The sequence below is a fragment of the Erigeron canadensis genome, chromosome 3, assembly GCF_010389155.1.
Source record: "Erigeron canadensis isolate Cc75 chromosome 3, C_canadensis_v1, whole genome shotgun sequence".
Taxonomy (NCBI): domain Eukaryota; kingdom Viridiplantae; phylum Streptophyta; class Magnoliopsida; order Asterales; family Asteraceae; genus Erigeron; species Erigeron canadensis.
The window spans coordinates 8,815,582-8,835,790 of record NC_057763.1 but is presented as its reverse complement, the minus strand read 5'-3'; the positions used below and the strand labels follow the sequence as shown (position 1 = coordinate 8,835,790).

Here is a 20,209-nt window from a genome sequence, read left to right as displayed (position 1 = left end):
TAAGCAATTATTATAATACTATCCGGGTAATCACCCGAGTCTTTAAGCTAGTCTTAATCTATTTAACGAGCTTATTCATTAACATTTTTATGGGATATGCTATTGAAACCCTCGTTTACTAAGTAAACCCTATAGCATTAATTTTTAGTCAAATTTTTTGTTCATTTATATTTCTAATGTGTTATTTAAACAAATTTTATATCAAACATTAACATTAAATTACATCATATTAAATATGCTAGAACATTGCATTTAATACATCAAATTAAAATTAGTTACATATCTTTATATATATTAATAAAATAAGGGAAATGCTAAATACAGTCCTAAGGGCTCTATTTAACGTGCATAAAAAAACTTGTATCTTCCATATTAAAAGGCCGCCCCCTGATTTTAATGGTAAATATACAAATAATTTATGCACCTTAAACACAGCCCTAAGGGCTGTATTTAGCAAACCCCATAAAATAATAATCCAATTATATAAATTCTATGTTTTATTATTATTATTATTATTATTTTTATAAAAATCACTTTCATTAGAAATTGTAGGATTTACAAAAAATTATTATTATTATTATTATTATTATTATTATTATTATTTTTATTATTATTATTATTATTTCAAGTAATGTGAAAAATTACTGGATTGAATACAAAGCTAAGACCAAAATTAATTGTGTTAATAAAAAAAAGACCTACTATAAGTACTCTCATATACTAAGATGCGTTAGTTTGTAAGTTTTAATTTTTTATTTCGCTTATATAACGTTTAGATTTATATGATCAACTTTGTCTGCATGAAAGAGTTTTAGTCTATATATTAGATATTTTAATGTTATTGTATTTGGTATTGTTTTTTAAATATTTCTTTATGGTTTATGTTATTTTTGGATCTTTATGGAAAAAGAAAATTTATTAATAATATCACTAACACAATTATATATAAAGATAAAAAATATATATAAACTATTAAATAAAAAGTTTATTAAAAGATATATATATATATTGTGTTAATGAAATAAACTTTTAAAAAAATCATTTTATGTAATAATGGCTAGAAAGAAAAAAAGGATAATTAATGGAGTTTATTTAATAAGATATTTAATAATTAGGAAGAAAAAAAAATATTTAATAACATAATTAGCTAAATTAATGATTATACAGATGTGTATCTAGAATATTGAGGTTTCTTTAGAAATTTTTTTTTAGTTTTTTAATGTATCTTGTAGCATGATAATCGAAACCCCATTTAATAGATTCTCGTAAATTCGAGTTAATCCCATGAAATGGTCAAATGACTTATAGTCTCTTAATGGTTTTCTTGAATGAAATGGTCAAATGACTTATAGTTAATCCCATTATTTTTTAGTTTTTTTTGTTTTTTGTTTTTTAAAATCTAACTTTAAGTCTTTAACATGTTTTAAATAAAATCTAACATTATTTAACATAAATATAATTGTACGTATATAATATTTATTTATATAATGACATAAATATTTAAAGATTTGTCTTAGTCTTTTGTTTTGAGTTAATTTGGTAACATTTTTTTTTACGGTGGCTTTTGGGAGCAGAGGTTGTGGTATTACTGTTAGGCTGGACAGAGCGCATAGGGTAGGTACCGGACCGGTAGGGTGGGGAGGGTTTTGAGGAGGGTGGTGTCGATTCCTGCCTATTATCTTTTGTCTTTTCCTCCTTCCTCTTGTCTTTTCTTCTTTTTTCTTTCTTTCTTTCTTTTTTTTATTTCTTTTTTAATTTATATATGATTAAATAAAATAGAAAAGGGTGGAGAGGGGTGGCGAGACATTCTCTAAAAAACCGGGGACGGGAGGGGAGGGGTTGCGAGATGCTCCCCCACCCTTATGAAAAACGAACTGCCGTGTTTTCTTTAGTAATTATTATGAAATTAGCTAGTAAACACATTTACAATGTTTTGTTTGTGGTATTGTATTTGATGATGAAAACGCATAAAAACGATAATTATAGAAACGCAGGGCTTGCGGACATTATTTTTTTTAAAGGCGAGGGCTTAAAGCGTGTGTGTTGCACGCCGGGGATGAATTGGAGTTGACTGCGTGTTGTAGACGCATTAGAAAAGTATTAGGAAAAGTATTTGGTTGATCGTTGGAAGAGAAAAGAACATGCATGCATTTTTTCTTGAAGAAGTACCAGAAAGAAACACGTTTTGTATCGTGAACTTTTAGTTAATTATGTTCTTATACTATGAAAAGTGGGGAAAAAGAATGGATGACTTGATGTTATATTCACTCCATCCCAATTTAATTGTCCAAATTTGACTGTCCAAATCAACTTTTCGCAATTTTGACCATTAATATTATTGTTTGTGTTTTATAATATTTGGCGAAAGTTATATTATTTTAAAATACATAAAAAACTTAATCGATTCATAGATATTACATCAAGTACTACATAGTACAAAATATAATTTTAAATGATCAAAGTTAACCACGAAAGACCGAAAATGTAAAAATATGACATTTAAATTGGGACGGAGGAGTATATAACAACCTAAATAATGAAGAAACCTTATGATCATCAAACGAATTGCATTCCGAAACCACGATGTCAAAATAATTACTCTTATTAATCACTTAATGATGTTAATATGATACATCACTTCAAGCGATTGGTTATCCACAACCAATTAAATGAGAAATTCATGAACCATGAAGCCCAAAAACTTAATTTTTTTTTTATAGATTTATGTATATATATATATATATGTATATATACTTATTATATAGATATAGATGTATGCATATATGTATGCGCTAACACAACTACACAATAGTAATTAGATTGCTATACAAAAGATAATAAGATGCATGCTATATGAACTAACGAACCACAGCATTCATCCCTCATCGATAACCTGCTCGCAACCCGCATTTTGCTTATCGTCTATTGATATATGTTAAGGGTACCGTACGTGTAAAGTAGTATGACTCTTGGTGTGCCAGTTAACGATACTTCCAATTACAATACTTACAAAACGCGCGCACACTCCTAACCAATATCTTGTACGTGCTTCTTCACGTTTTCCCCATCATCATCATCTACTCCAGATTCCACAAACACACTATATCAATGTACGATTAGTACCTTTTTTAACCGGCGATTTGCCATGACCCATGCTACTATCCACACAGTCGTCACCGAAACCTTTAGAATCCGACTCCTTTACACGGCTGAAATCAATAGCCATCTAATACACATGTTATTATACAAAACACACAACTTACGATTGAACAATATAATTTTGCCATGCTCTACGTACTCGCTTATATATAGGTTACCAACACACAAATAGGGTGAATTCCATGTCAAAACCGATACCTTTATACTACTCAGCTCCCACATGTCGAATCTTGAGTACCCACCCATAAATGGTAGAACGGTTACAAATTAGTTGAGTAATTGCCATAATATCTATAATATAACTAAAATAGGGGTTGAGGGTACACTTGGCACCCCTAATCCCCCTCTTTTAGCCTAATCCTCCATTCTTAATAATCCTTTATTTTTTTAATATTAATCTAAATTAATTTACACTTTTTGGTTTTTCATCACCAACTTACACTTTAACCCTAATTTAAAATAATTAATTTACACTTTTTGATTTCCATCACCAATTTACACTTTAACCCAATTAAAAATAGTTAACTTACACTTTTTGATTTTTCATCACCAATTTACACTTTAATCCAATTTAAAAATAATTAATTATACTTTTTGGTTTTGCATCACCAACTTACACAAAATAATTAATTTACATTTTTTGGTTTTCTATCACCAATATACAATTCCACCCAATTTAAAAATAATTAACTTACGACAATCGTTTAGTCGAAAATTGTTGTTTGTGTTTGTAGTAAGTTTAAATATAACAAACTACAAACTTTTTATTTAACTAAAGTTGAATAAAAAGGGGTAAACTGGAATGAATATATTTATATGGAGTTATTTTTCATATGTTTCCTTCTTTAGTTTTCGTATTGATTAAGTTGTTGTATTGATCATAGGGATTTTGTCTTCTCCACATCACATTTGATCGACGTTTGAATGTCCTTGGTTGAGTTACTTTTTATCCTGAATAATTTTTGAGGTAGCAAATTTTCAAGTTGATTTCGGTATATCTATAAAATATATTTAAATTCTAATTTTATAGCTTTGATTAATATATTTTGAGACTACCCGTTCATTGGACGGACCTGAACACTAGTTTTACATAATATAACTCATTAAAGGAGACTCTTCGACTTATCTTTAAAATCATCTCATTGTTATTATTAGACTTTTTGTTTAATTCAATATTGATAAAAAAGGGTGAAACTTTTTTAACTTTGGAAAACCTACAATTATTATCTTATTATTTAACTCTTGGCAATTCAAAACCGGCTTTTGTATTAATTCTCTATCCCTATATTAACTGCAAAACACACGACATTAAACCAACCTTCAAGAACTAACACACATAATCAACATTTAGACATTCAATTCAATCAATTACTTATTAAGAAGAGAGATATTTAGTTTTAGGATTGATTTCATAAACTCAGTTTTTATATATAATATATATAGATAATAAACAAGATCACAAAATAAAGATCATAAATAATCTTAATCATCTTGGTGATCACATATATACACCGGCTGCTTCCAAGCCATCCACCTTTCAGATATCATCCTTGCTCTAGCATCGTGTCCTAAAGTTTGCTCCAATCGAATATACTTACGCCAAAGCACATCAACTCTCGGCAACAACATAACTGCTCGATCCAACACGTTTCTTGCATGGTTAACAAACTTATTTCTTATCTCGAAGTCAGCATATTTCAACCAAATTGTATGATCTCTGGAATCAACATCAAGTACTCGTTCCCACACCGATCGTGCATGATCAAAAGCCTTTTGCCGCTCCTCCCAGTTTGCATACTTGACCCACACGTTCTTGTCATACATTGCTTTACTTCGAATACTGTCTTCGAATTCTTTACGTTTACGAAAACGATAGTCTTCGAGTTCCTCAAGGTCATAGATGGTAGAATTTGGTCGTCGATGATATCGATCGAGTTCTTCTTCATGGACTTGTTTTGCTTCACGTATAATATGTTCTACGGTGATTTGAACAGGTGCGGGGTTTTTGTTCTTAACCTTACGAATATTATTCATACGAGTCATGCTTGGAGATTTTTTATTTTTTATTTTTTTCCTCCGAATTGTATTCGATAGATAGATAATTGATTGATTGTCATATTTGTTTTCTGCTGTATTATTATTATGTAATATATATAGGATTGTGTTGTGTAGGGTCCAAGTTTGACACCTCCTAACCGACTTCGAGTCTTCAACTTTCCAATTTTCTTTCTCGGCTTCAATTAATACTTTTGGCCTCGATGCAACACTAGATTATATCCTGCCTAATACGCGGATAAACATATATATAACTAATAAAATACTAACATTTTATGATATCGTATATTGATAAATTGTAAATACAATGTGTTGAAAACCAATAATGTTACATTAATGTTATTTACATATAATTAAATGAGTTTAAGTATATGTAGAAAAAGACATGAATGATGTATATATATATATATATATATGGGAAAAAGGAATATAAGGCTGTCCGACACCTAAGCTTAGGTGTGGAACCCCTCACATACTAATATTTTATTATTTCTTGTTTAATGAATAAATGCATGGGCCCCATGATTTTTATTGATTAAAAAAACAATATGTAAGTGTTTCACACCTAAGCTTAGATACTCGACAGCCTTATATTCCCATCCCTCATATATATATATATATATCTATTACTCCTTTATAATATTTCTCCACCCCTAGTACTTTAAGAAAGAGTTAAAAAATAGTTAGTTGGGAAAATACTAAATTGCCCTTATATCTTGTTATTAATAAACATTCATGAGGGGTAATCTTGGTATTTTAAAACACACCTCCCAAGCCCCTACCTAGCCATTAGTGGTGTAAATAACTAAATGAGTCAATCATGCTCGCGAATTATTCGAATTCAATTCGGAAAAAGCTCGTTTCGAGCCGAGCTTAAACATGTTCGAGTCGAATTCGAGCTTAACTATCGACTCGTTTACTAATCGAGCTCGAGCTCAAACTTCGAATACACAACTCAAATAAGTTTGCTAGCCTAAATGAGCTTTCATATATCATATAATAATATAATAATATATATGCATATTAATTAATATATTATAGACTAACGAGCTTTTTTCACAAACTTTTGATAATCGAGCTTAGTTAACTTACCGAGCTCGAACTTGTAGAGTTTTTTTGACAAACGAGCCAAAATCGAGTCGAGCTTGAGCTTTTTTAAAACATCGCGAGCCGAGCTCGAACATAAACAATAAGGTTCGATTGAGTTCGAGCTCGAGCCCGAACTTAGCAGGATTCGAGCTCGGATCGGCTCATTTACACCCATACTAGCCATTCTCTTTTTCTCAATCCGTCTGTCAAAACAAAACACACACACAAACACTTAAACACACACACAAACACTTGAACAAAATTCACACACACCGAAAAGAATACACTCACACCGCGGCACCCACTTCAACCCTACCGTGACCGTCCATCGCCGGCAACGACATCAACCCTACAGCCCACCGCGATCGTCCATCACCACGATCGAAATCGGGTTCTAGCATTTAATTTATATTTGTTTTCAGATTTGGGGGTGTAATCAAATCGGTTTAGGTTTTTCTCGAAATGTATTACATGTATCATCACATTATTATGTATCTATACATATATTTTGTATCTATTTATGTTGATAGTTTATTCAATTTATTTTGTTTTGATTGCAGTCTCGCCGTCTCGGTGCTAAACTTCCCGCATATGCTTACAAATCTGATTTACAATCCGTACGTATATCTTTTATATATTAGTGTTTGTATATGTTTTTCGAGATATTTAATTGATTTAGATGTATTAGGTTAAAACAGAAGTAGAAAACTGAGTACAGTAACAAATCACATATACTGGAATTATTTATTTATATTTATGTTAGAGTAGGCCGATGTTTAGAATGGAGATTGTGTGGCTAACTGGCTATCAATGCTTCTTTGTTGGTAATTTGGTATATACAAAAGATATGCTTGAGTGCTTTGGATAGAATCATTTAATATGCTCATCGATTTAGAAGATTATGTATTAACTTATTGAAGTGAAATTCACAGTAGTGAGGGATTAGGTTGGTGTGCGAATTTAGTTATGTGTTCATACTTAATTGGTGACGGAGAAGGTGGATTTTTGATTCAGTTATATTGTCATTAATGACGGGATTGGGGAAGAGGGGGGGGGGTAGTGATGACTTAAATCATCATTGATGGTTCTTAAATCGTTGATGTTCATGGTTCTTGCAGAAGTCTTATGTGGTGGAAGAGATTGACGAAGCCATGAAGATGTAGAAGCACCTCAAGTAGTAGAAGAGGAGGAGGTAATGGAATCCGACATTGAATTTGAAGGGGAAACTGTTGACCCTGATAACGTTCCACCACAAAAGGCATATATTTCGGTCATCCATCTTTATAGTATGTGATGCATAGTTGAAGTCCATCATAGCAAATATAACAAGACAAGTACATTCCATATCAAAAAAATTTATTGCTTCTTGGGATATCATCTAACTTTGAGGAATTTTGATGGGTGGCGAGTTACTAACCTGCAATTTATAAAGAAAGTTTCATTTTTCCTGTATAAACTTCATTGTTTTTATAGGATAACTTTAACTGTTCAATTTATTAAAAAAGGTTCCATTTTATAAAGATATTTGGCTTTCTTTCACATGTAATAAAGCCTTAATTCTTATCACTCCAAATCCTCCTCTTAAAATTTGTGGAAATATTTGTGGGAATTTTCTTTTAAAGTTTTCATTCGGTGACATATTTATTGATCTTGGAAAAAGAAGTTGGTCCTATTGGACTGGTATGGTGCAGAGAAGTGGAGAAGCACTTAGTATACTCATTCTTGATGAGTACGAGATAGGGGTGTTGTGTTGGAGTTAAATGAAGAAGCACGATCTCCATTTGTGAAAGAGTTTAAGACAATCATCTATCCCAGGGAGGAAACAATCATTACGAAATCTTATCAGCCTGTATATATATTACCAAGTGTATTTCATATGTATCTCTATCAGGTTAATTCTTAAACAAGTTGCTTTGATATAAAACTGTTTTGATCTTTTTGTTAGTAGTCACTGATTTTATGATTTTAGTATTCCCTTTTTTTTTTTACTCTTAATTGGTAGTGTTTAAGTTATAGTCAGGAGCTTATGAGACCAAGGATTGACGTATGCAACTAATAGTTACAACATTTTATACAATTCTACTTTAAAATCATGTTTTGGATCCTTAATCCTATACTTGGTACTAATTCTATTGTTGTTAAGTTTCTATTGTTGTTAGGTTTTATGCGAAGATATTGCATTTTGGAGGTAAAGTGACATTTTGATGATCAATGGCATGATATTGGATACATTCGAGTAAAATGGTGAAGTTCGGATTTGATTCATGGCAAAAGCGAGCCATTTTCATTCCTTTTTGGATGCTACAATCAAACACCTCAAAGAGTTTAGTTGCAAACAGTGAAGATTAGTCTTGGTTGAATTTTGTTGACCAGCCACTAACAAGCAAGTAGTAGCTTCCATTTTTTGTTTGTTCTTGTAGTGTCGTTTGGTGTTTTTATTTCATTTTTTTGTAATTGTAGATGAGAGATTCATCGGTAGAAGTTTTTAAAGAAAACTGTGATGATGCTCAAGAAGCAAAAGGATAGGGGAATGGAAGCAATTTTTGATGGTTTGTATCCCTTATTTTCCTTTATGTGACACTATCTAGAGCAATAGCATGTGAAAAGACAGGTTCTGGTTAGAAATCGACCCGGAGTACCGAGTACACACGCCAAATGTATCGTACTGAGAAGATTACACGATACAGAGTTTGTATACGCAGGTCTTTGAAACTTTACATTTGGAATTATTATTTTTTTGAACTATCTCATGATCACTTAATTTCAACTAACTAATGTAATATTTTATTTATCTTTTCAGTGATATTATTTATTCGCACTAACAAAAGTTCGGGTTCTGCATGAGTTTTCCAATACATATTTAATTTACATCTAAGTTGTAAGTTGTGTATGCAGATGTTTGTTACTTTTTTTTATTCCTGGTATTTTTAAATTAACAATGGCCGCTATTGTAGCTATGTTATCCATCATATGATATTGCTTAATTGATTGTCTACGCTTACTTTTGACATGAGAAGCCTGAACCATGGTATCCGTCACAACGCGCGGGTACCATACTAGTATATATATATATATAGATTTTAGTGATCAATTCTCCACATACTTAACTTTCATTGTAAATTTGTATCATTTTTTAATTTAACACATATAGATAAAAAAAAAATGTTGAAATTTAATGATGTTTTCATTTTTATAACTTTTTTTATGTTATATTTAAATACGATAAGATATTAATGATATAAATTTAAATACTTATAACTATAATCAATATTTATTACGTTATATGATAAAAACATATATAAAGTCATAATTTAATAATTAAAAAAATCAAAAAAGAAATTCTTTTTAAAAGAATATAAAGTTTATGAATTAATTTTTCATAATTATATCATTAATTTAAATACTTTCAATAAATATAAAACATAGAGAATTACTTTTCATAATTAATGATCATATTTAAATATATTAAATTAAAATTAAACTTAATAAAGCTATAAATGGTATATGACATCATCATTATGATTTAATGGTTCTAATTAAAAGTTGAGTTTCATCTAAGGTCCAAACTTTTCGATTTTATAATTAAGGTTTCTCTTTTATATATATTCAGAGATAGGTCTTTGCCATCTAATTACCTTGTGTTAATATTAATTTTTGGCTTTGTTGTCACCGCTCGATCTCCTAGCCGACATCACTTTTCTCATTTGTTACAATCTTCTCAATCTAATTCTTCACATGGCAACTATGCAAGACTTAAATCAATAACATAATTTAGCCTTGTACAATCATATTAATGACATATTCGGCCAGCACATATATCTTTTGGCCTTAAATAGTGATGTCTCCCATGAATTAATTCTTGATCGAAGCGTGTGATCGTAACACAATTTTCATCTTTTCAGCTCCAATCTTCGCTTATGACATTCTTATCATATTTCACCTCATAGACTTATAATTTCAGGCATTGTTTGGTGATCTGATATTCAAACTTAATTGGAATTTATAATCTCCATCTTTACAATCTTATAAAATATTTTGAGTTTTTATTTATGATATGTCTTAAGAAATTAAACATATTTGTTTTTCTCAAAAGCCCCTTTCAACATATTTATGGTTCTCAAAATGCTCATCCACACATTAAACACTAAATAACCATATAGTAAGATGATAATGAATCTCTTGGGGTTTTCCTTTCTCATTGATACCAATTTATAGAATTACATATAAGTTCCAGGTTATGTTATAGTTTGTGTAGTACGTGCCGTGTTCTGAATTATGCCTAGCCGATGTCTAACATCACAATCAAATGAGGATTTTTAAAATTTATTAATAGGGCATTTGGCGTAGACCTTTGTTGATGACGCGATTGACCATCACAATCAGACTATTGTTTGCGACACAAAAAAAACTTTAATACCACACGTTATTCGTGCAACTGCAAGACTTACAAAAATAAGTTCATTGAAATCATTACTAATTCAAAAGTTTGTAAAAAGTCTAGGTAGCTCACATGGATTGAGTAAAACAATGAAAAACTGCGACAAATTAAAAGTTCAGTAACTTAATTACTATACCATTAAAGCCAATGGTAATGAACAGTGTCGCCATCACGTGGCACTGTCTCATTGGTTAATTTTATACCTTATATTATTCATAAGATTTTATTATATCGGATCCTGTTTAAATTTTTGTTTGTTTTTATTGGTTTTTTGCACATATTTTTTTTAATAGTTACTCACATGCTTGATGAGTTGCTATTTATTCATGTCACACCCTCTATCACTATTCGGACGTTGTCATATCACATTGCATCACTTTTAGATTTTTTACTTCGACTAACTTTTTGTTTTTGTCCACACTTTTTTACCATTGAGTCTAACAACCTTTTTGTGGCACCCACTGGAACATCCCGTACCATTATTTACATTTTGCTATATCGTATCTGTTTGAATTTTCAATTTATATATCAATGTTTTTGCTATATTACATCCCGTTCGAAATGGGTTAAGTCTAATTCTACGGAAACGGGTTAAAAAAAAGGGATTATATATAAAGATTTTATTGTTAACTACAAGTATACTACGCATGCATACACATGTTTGATAACTTTAGAATTTAAATTCATCAACAATTGCATAAAATTGTGGATGACATCTACCAATATACTAAACCAGGATTGTAGCATCCTTTAATCGACATATAGCGTAATATTTAAGCGACATGTGTCCTCTTAATCTATATCTTAATACTAGTCTTAATACCCGTACAATGTACGGTAGCTATATAAATTGTATTATAAAAAAATTCGAATATGCCTCATACATGATTAATGGGTATGAAATAAATTATGGTTAAAGATGGAAGCTAAATTATAATAAATAGTAATGATAAATATAATATATGTTAGTTAGAGTTTTGGATTTACCTTATATTTTACAATCACATCAAAATCAGAACTTATAAGCACAGTGAATGATAGGAAATAGCCTTATGATTTTGGATTGAAAAACTCAAAATTTTGAAATCTTCATGTTAATAACTATTATAAGTAATAGTAGTTGAAACGTTGAGAAAGAAAAAAAAAGATAATTTTATTAATGAGAAAACGATCAATCAAATAATGTTATAATGTGTTTTGTATCTATAAGCCAAGAGTTAGAGTTTAATTCTAAGTCTAATAAGGAAATTGAATTTATAGAAAGTTAAAAAAACTAATTTAATAAAGTAAACAAATTAAAAGGACACATGTCGATCAAGGATTACGCCACATGTCATTTCAAGAACATCTCAATCATGCTTTATTTTATTGGTAGATTGCAGTTTCCTAATACTAATCAAAGTTGTTATATTATATTTGATATTAAACCTTTGGATAACTATGTACGCATATAAATACCTAATTTAATAATTTATCTATATTAATTTTCTAATATTAATAATTTATACCTATTCTATATCTATATGTATAATGTATAATATTAATAGTAATGTAATAAATTCATGCTATACCTATACTTATATTTATCTTTATATATATCCTAAAAACTAAAACCTAAACATAAATATATCAACACCAATCATTAGTGTTAATTAAACACGAAAACTGTAAAAAGAGAGTAAATCATATTTTTTTTTCCATTTAGTGAAATTTTTATCGGAAAAAAAAACTTTATTCTTTTCGAACAAAAGCAATGACTTTTGAATTTGGTCTTTACTGATTTAAAATCTAGCAGTTTTTCGGATTTTTAAGATGTGCTTATGTAAACTATCATAAAAAAAAGGCAAATTAGTAAGAACCTTTTTGTCTAATGTATCATCTTGATACACAGAGCGCATTAAACTCATGTCCACCCCTGGTTCAGCACCATTATCACACATGAAGTACAAGATATATTTATTCAATTGTCTTTGATAAGATTTGAACATTTTCATCTTATGGGCCCATGTGATTACATGCTGATGATACTAATTGATCACATCAATTACTATGTGGACTATCATATTCATACAGTTAAATATAATTTTAATCTATATGTGTTCATCAATTTATAATGTATTGTAAATTTTTTGACATGTTTTTTGACAAAATTATTCTGACGGAAGCGTACATGTTTTTAGTTAAAACACTATAAATTTTTAGTTATATGTTTATCACATATATATAATCAATTCGTATATCATACGGGTATTAAAACTAGTATAACATATAACAGAATTTAGGGCTTCAAATTTCACCTCATGTCTCTTTAATTATAATGGTATCTGACTTATTTTCTTTATATTGGTCGTGAAATTAGTCTGAGAATGGATTAGTTATCCATGATATATAGTTCATTAGTCAATAGACCTGTGTCGAGTATATCTAATCTACATAAACAAAAGTGTAGGATTTTGGAATTACCAATTAGAAAAATGATGGCGTAGGAGTATTTATATTTGATGCAATTATTACAGCGGTGGACTGGGTTTACCATGGGCTCATCTTCTTATAAGAGCCCACAAAAAACAATTGATAGTTATACTAGTATACACCGGGTTTCAAGCTCAATACTAGAGTATTAAGAGTAAAAAAAATCATAAAATTTTATTTTTTAACAAGTTAATAAAAAATTATAAAGAATTATTGTAGTAAAAGAAGTAAAAATTGTAGTAGAAAAATCACTTCTTTTTCTCAAATGTTAACGTACTGGTAGTTGATCACTAAATTAATTTGCACATCTATTTTTACTGAGATTTTAACTTTATATTAAAGATAAAGGGTTTCTCAATGGGATAATGGTAACCAACTATGACCAAAAGATTATGTAATGTAACCAACTATTCGACTAGCTATGTAGTGTAACCACTTTTGTTTTTTGGGTTATGTCATGTTTGTTACCGGCTACTTCAAGTTTCATCCGGTTAAGCCAAAAATAAAGTTAGGGATAATGACACCGGAGTGTAACTAGCTATGATCAAAAGGTTATGTAATGTAGTGACCTACTCGACTAGATATGTAGTGTAACCGCCTTTGTTATTACACTAACAAAAATAAAGTTATAAAATTATTCATTTATTTTGCTTTTTTTTTATCTTCTTCATTACATCATACGGACTATGCAGCACAACCCAAAATGAGAATCTAAACTCAAATAAATTAACCCACCCGATTCATCATATCATCATTAATCAATATATCTTCTTCTATCTATCACTATATATCTATATCAATATAAATTTCTCCCTCGCCGTCGTAGACAAATGGTTTCACCACGCCGATTCATGTTATAATATTAATCACCACAATATACCGTGATCAGATACCTCAGTAGGTTTTGCTTTATTAGATACCACAAGAATTGTCAAAGATCGGAATGGCAATGGCTCAACGAAAGATGCAAAAGCTCAAAAAGAGTCCGATCATGTCGCTAGAATCTGCTGATGTTCTTCACTGTTGCCGAAAGCTAATGTTGTTCTTCACTATCGACGGAATTTGGTGTTGTTCTTCACTGTTTCAATTCACCATCTACTCGATAAATATGTATCTATTAATCTAGCCATTTACTCACAAATTTGATTTATCAATAAAACCCACAAATCTTCAAACTCAAACTGATAGAAAAGAGAGGTCGTTTGTTGCCAAAATCTTCAAAATCAAAACTGCCCCCCACCATCCAGATCTTTTTAACCTTAAAACCCCTTCACGAATCGCAATCATGTTCGAAATTATTGCAACAATTGAGAAAGAAAGAACGAGAGGGAGGGAGGGAAAGAGAGATTCAGAGAAAGAGATGGAGTTTGTGTAACATCCCAAACTTTTTATGTTTGACTATTTGAGTTTCCGTTAGTTAACGTTAGATCCGTTATGTTTATGTGCCCTATATGGGATTACGTGATTAAATGCTTATATGTTTAATATGAAATGATCGATATGATGATTAATGAAAGTAATTGAAGTAAAGTTAAGTAATTAAGTGCTTGTTAGAATGTTTAGACTCCCGATAAAGGTTTAAGTTAAGAAAGTCAAGTTTAGAAGTTGAGGGACCCAAAGTGCAATATTAGGAGTTGATGGCCAGGGGTTAAGGTGCAATTAGGTATCCCTAATTGTCACAAAATTTAGTCCCATACATGAGAAAACCTCCAGCCTTTCCTCCCTCCTTCTCCAAAGCAAAGTTCCTACCAAGATTTCATTGTTTCGTGTCGTATTGATCAAGTTTTGTTAAGATCTTGAATCGCCTAAGTCATCTACAGGTAATATAGGTAAATTCCCTTTGAAATCTGATCATATATGTTATACAAGTGATTTCGATCCAGGCCATAGGGTTTGGGTTGGGTTAAATAGTTCATTGATCATCGATTTCATGTTTTCGGGTGATCAAACGAGTGTTATATGTAAGTCAATGATTAAAGGATCAATTGATTGATTTGAGTAATCAAAAGTATCATTAAAAAGGTCAGTTTTATGTCCCCAGGTTGGGCCAAGGGTTTGAGATCGAATGGGAATCGTTTAGAGCAAGTTTAAAAATTGAGTTGCTGGTCGGCACCCCAGGTGCGATGCACCAAATGGGTGGTGCGACGCACCACTGCCCAGGTTGGAATTTTGATTTTCGATGGGAGCCCGATATGCGACACACCAAGGGCTGGTGCAGCGCACCTGTATCTGATCTGAGTTTTTAGTTGATTGGTGCGACGCACCACTAGAGAGGTGCGACGCACCTGATGCCGATCTTGTACTCATTCTAGGTAGTCGGGAGCACTTAGCAAACACTATAAGATACTCATAACTGGTTGGTAAGCTGTACCGAGGTAAGATAACATCTTTTGTCACCTAATGGTACAACAAAATACGTTTTCATAAGTAAAACCTTCCAAACGTTTATGTATGATTAAAAGTAAAGTAAAGGGGATTATAGGAGGTTGATATGGGATATGATGCTTACCTTTACATGATGAATGACATGTATATGCAGGTTGCAAATGCATAAGGTAAGTTCTCATATTATGGAATGATGATATGCTTATTAAATGTAAATATGATATGATGCCATGTTTATGTTATGTGATCATGATACGATGTTATGCTTAAGCTAAATGATCATGATATAATGTTATGCTTTTTATATGTGAACACGTAATAGTGACATGTTTATGATACGATTATATGTGTGGCTTGATCACCTAGTCACTAGTCCTTTGATTAGGATTGCCATGTTCACGTGCACGTTAAGGGCCCTAAAATAAAGATGATATGTGATTAACTTAGGTGAAAGTGTAGCCTACGTTAATATAAAGTAAAGATAAAAGAGATTAGTTTAGGTGAAAGTGTAGCCTAAACTAATGTAATAAAGAAGTCTCAAGCATATTTAAAGTTGTGTTAAGCTTCACCCATGCTATTTGTAAAGCTAGTGCGTACGTGGTCACTTGAGTTGCTCCTTGTGGCATAGTTATGTTTGTTAATTCCGGGTGGAGTAACTAACCACCAATGCGTAAAGGCATAAACGGTTTATTCAGTTGGAAATGACTTTTTTCTTTCCTTAACAACGCCGATGGACCCCTTATTGGTTACCCATCATGTCGGGTGTGAGGACTCCCTGTATGGTCTATGACCGCCTACATACAACCCCACATCCCTAAGTATGTGTGGCTTATGTCACATAGCTTACGTCCAGGAAAAAGAAAAGTAAAGAAATAAAGAAAGTAAAGAAAGATGAAAAGTAAAGCTTTATGATGATAGGCACATTTAAGACTACGATGAATTCCTGATGTGCTATGCTATATGATGCTTATCATGTTCATGGTGTTTCTTATGTTTATGATGTTTATGATGCTCATGTGATATTAACATATAACGATGATATGCTTTTGTTAATATATCTAATTGGCAAATGTTTTCAAATATGTTATTCTTACTTAGCTAATTTATTAGCTAACACTTGCTCTTTGAAAATGTTGTACCATCTGATTAGATGAGTTTGGAGCTAAAGAAAGGATAGCTTGGTGAGGATGGGTAGAGACATTAAAGACGATATCATTTATGTTCTTGATGCTTAAGCTACCCTTAGCCTTTTGTTTGGCTACTTCATTTACGATATTATGATTAAAGACTATGTAATAATGTTTGGCATTTATGTTGGTGCAAAGACTTGGATTTTCTTTTATTATTTCGATGATGCATATAGTAACATCAAATGTTTTCAAATGTTTCATCCGGTTACGGATGGGCAGATTTATATGAGATCCTTTTCCGCTATTATTAAACACCATTAGGCGAAAGTTTTTAAAAATCCAGGTTTTTAAATGACGGGTGTTACAGTTTGTGTGTGCTAGTCTGTGTATGAATATATATATATATATATATAGGTGATTAGGTTATAGGTGACGGTGGTAATGGTGGCTAAAGGGTGGTGGTTATGGTCGGAGGTGAAAGAGAAAGAAGAAAAAGATAGAGATAATAGGTAACCGGCATAATGTGGCGGGTATATGTATGTGACACATGTCCTTTTTTTTAATAAAAAAAGAATAAAAATGAAAGTGGTAACTGACAACTTGTTTCCCATCCGGTTGCTTGCATAACATAACCCAAAAAAGAAAGGTGGTTACACTACATAGCTAGTCGAGTAGTTGGTTACAATACATAACCTTTTGGTCATAGTTGGTTACACTCCGGTGTCATTATCCCTAAAAATAAAAGTGGTAACGGGCAACTTGTTTTCCATCCGGTTGCTTACATTGCATAACCTAAAAACGAAACTGGTTACACTACATAGCTAGTCGATTAGTTGGGTACATTACATAACCTTTTGGTCATAGTTGGTTATATTCGCATGCCATTATCCCTTTTTCAATTGATCACACTGTATTTGTTAGGTAACTCCATACAGTTGAGTTAGAACAAAAAGATATCCCAGCATTGACAAATGTTCGAACTGATAGTTGCACCACAACTACTAGTACTACTGATAGTTGTTGTGAGATCCGTGTTTAAGTCTGGGATGCACAGGTAAATTCTTTACCAAATGCGAATGACCCCTAGCTCAATTCGGATGAGGCATAATATATTATTTTTGGTAGAAATTTATAAACAAGGACGAGCAATATTTGAGGTAGTGTAAGAGTGTTGGTTTGTACCCTTTTTGCAATCCTTCATTTAGATAGAGTGTGGTTTACGGATTTTGGGAACTCGTTACAACCTTTATATAGCACTTTTGGATCGAGATTGCCTTAGGGAGCATGTCCCAAGTTAATCTCCAAACATGAAGTTCATATTTGCTCAAGAAAACCGATATTTTATAGGTTTATAATTTAGTTAAAGAAGGATTCAAATTCACCCTGTAGGCCCATACACCTGCTAGTTAAAGCCCACCAAAAAAACTAGTTTCGGAAAATACCTATGGTCCGAAGGCCCATTTCAATGAAACCCGTCTATATATTCATATATTCCCATCACATGTTCAGTCCTATGGTCTCTATAATCTATATATTCATTTCCACATGTTAAATAAGCTCATTGGCCAAGACTTGTCAACAACAACAACTGTACACAATCCCTGAGCGGGGTATGGGGGAGGTGAGCTGTAGAAAGTCTTACTTCTACTCAAAGGTAGAGAGACTGCTTCCAATAAGGACCTCCGGCCAAGAAAATATAAAAGCCGTAAAAGGGTAAAGTGTTTATACCTGTCTGTCGAGAACATGATAAGACGATATACCTCTCAGCTGGGTCTGCTGGGTATGGCTACCTGAAGAGTAGGGAAGAGTAGCCAACGAACGGCCTAACAATACCTTAGCATAGTACATAAACTTTAGCAACCATAGTACGCAAATAACAACATAAAATGTAGGAACCTAATACACAAAGTCTTCAACCAGGAGCTCAAACTGGGGGAACGAAAACTGCCAGGAAAACCGTACCTATACATATGAATTAACTAAAAACTAAGGGGGTTAAACTACTTCTAAACAACCTACAGAGCAAAGTTCCGCTAAGCTAAACTAAATATAGTCTACAACAAAAGAATAAGAAAAAGTAGCAACAAGCGCCCTAGGTAACTAAAAGCACCGGTACAAAAAACACATATAATAACAATCATATAGCACGTAGAAAAATTTAAAAGTGTTTCAGCATAAAGCCCAAACCTACCTACATATAGGGAATTAACTAAGAAATCCTAGTGCCCGATGGGTCTAAGGAAAAAAAAAGGTAGTGTGAAACCTATGAAACACACTAACTTAGCCTTCTAGCAAGACTAAACCTAGTCCACTCCCTAAACTAGTCATAGTTCTCTAATAAACTCTCATCGGTCATGTCCTCCAACAGGCCGAGCATTTTGGGGCAGCCAATAGTAACCCCCCCCCTCGATTTTGGCCTCCCTCTACTCAGGCCAAAACCACTGCAGAGGTTATTAAGAACCAAAGTCTAAGGAAAAAGTGTACAAAAACCTATTCCCATATGCCTTACACTCGCTGTCCACCTCCTCCACCAGAAAACTCCTTCGTATCCTTCGGTATTCTGTCCTTCTACCTCCCTCCACCTACCTCTTCTCCAGTCATATCAAAGTCTTCGGTGGCATCGAGTCACCTATGTTGGGCCTACTTCTCCCGGTCAAACCACCTTAGGCAAGGCAATATGGGAAAAAGATGTCGATCAAAGTCCCGCAAAAGTCATACCCTAACCTAATCATCTACTTTAATCCTAGTTCTCCAGGTTGTCCTATCCAACGTCATGTCCTCTGACAAACCAAGCTCTATTAGGTCTTTCGCTAATCGGTCCTTCCACCTCATCTTAGGCCTTCCCCTTCTTCGTATGCCTTGGACGTAAATAGACTCCGCTCTCCTTAGTGGTGCTGTTCGATCCCTTCTCCTAACATGGCCAAACCATCTCAAGCGCCCTTCTCTTAGCTTGTTAATGATGGTCCCTACTTCAAGTTCGGCTCTAAAAACTCCCATGGGAATCCTGTCTGATAAGGTCTTCCCGCAAGACCACCTTAGCATCCTCATCTCTGCCACCTCTACACGAGACACTTGGACTTTCGTCATTGGCCAACATTCTAACCCATATAACATAGCCGGTCTAATAGCTACTCTGTAGAACTTTCCTTTCAGTTTTAGCGAGATCCACTTGTCGCACATGACTCCAGAAGCTGCTCTCCACCTCATCCATCCAGCTTGGATTCGATGTCTCACGTCTTCGTCTATTCCCCCCGATTTGTGTATCATCGATCCCAGGTATCTAAAAGACACCTTCGGACCCAATATTTGCTCCCCAATGCAAATATCCTCGTCCCCTTTTTTGTCTTATCTTGGCTCCAAGCAAAAGGAGTCACATCGTAAGTATTCAGTCTTCTCTCGGCTCACACACAAACCATTGTCTTCCCAGGCTTCTCTCCATTTCTCTAACCTACGGTTTAGCTCCCCCGTCGATCTCGCAATC

The 20,209-nt window shown here is 32.6% G+C and overlaps 1 protein-coding gene across 1 annotated transcript; it reads right to left on the bottom strand.

Annotated features, from left to right (window-relative positions):
* Window positions 1-19,452: 19,452 nt before the first annotated feature.
* On the bottom strand, window positions 19,453-19,995 carry LOC122591471. The gene has a single exon (XM_043763737.1). The coding sequence runs from the start codon at window positions 19,993-19,995 to the stop codon at window positions 19,453-19,455; it is 543 nt and encodes a 180-aa protein (XP_043619672.1).
* Window positions 19,996-20,209: the final 214 nt, after the last annotated feature.

Coding starts and splice junctions, on each gene's coding strand:
- LOC122591471 (XM_043763737.1), bottom strand. CDS start 19,995: ATGATACACAAATCGGGGGGAATAGACGAAGACGTGAGACATCGAATC.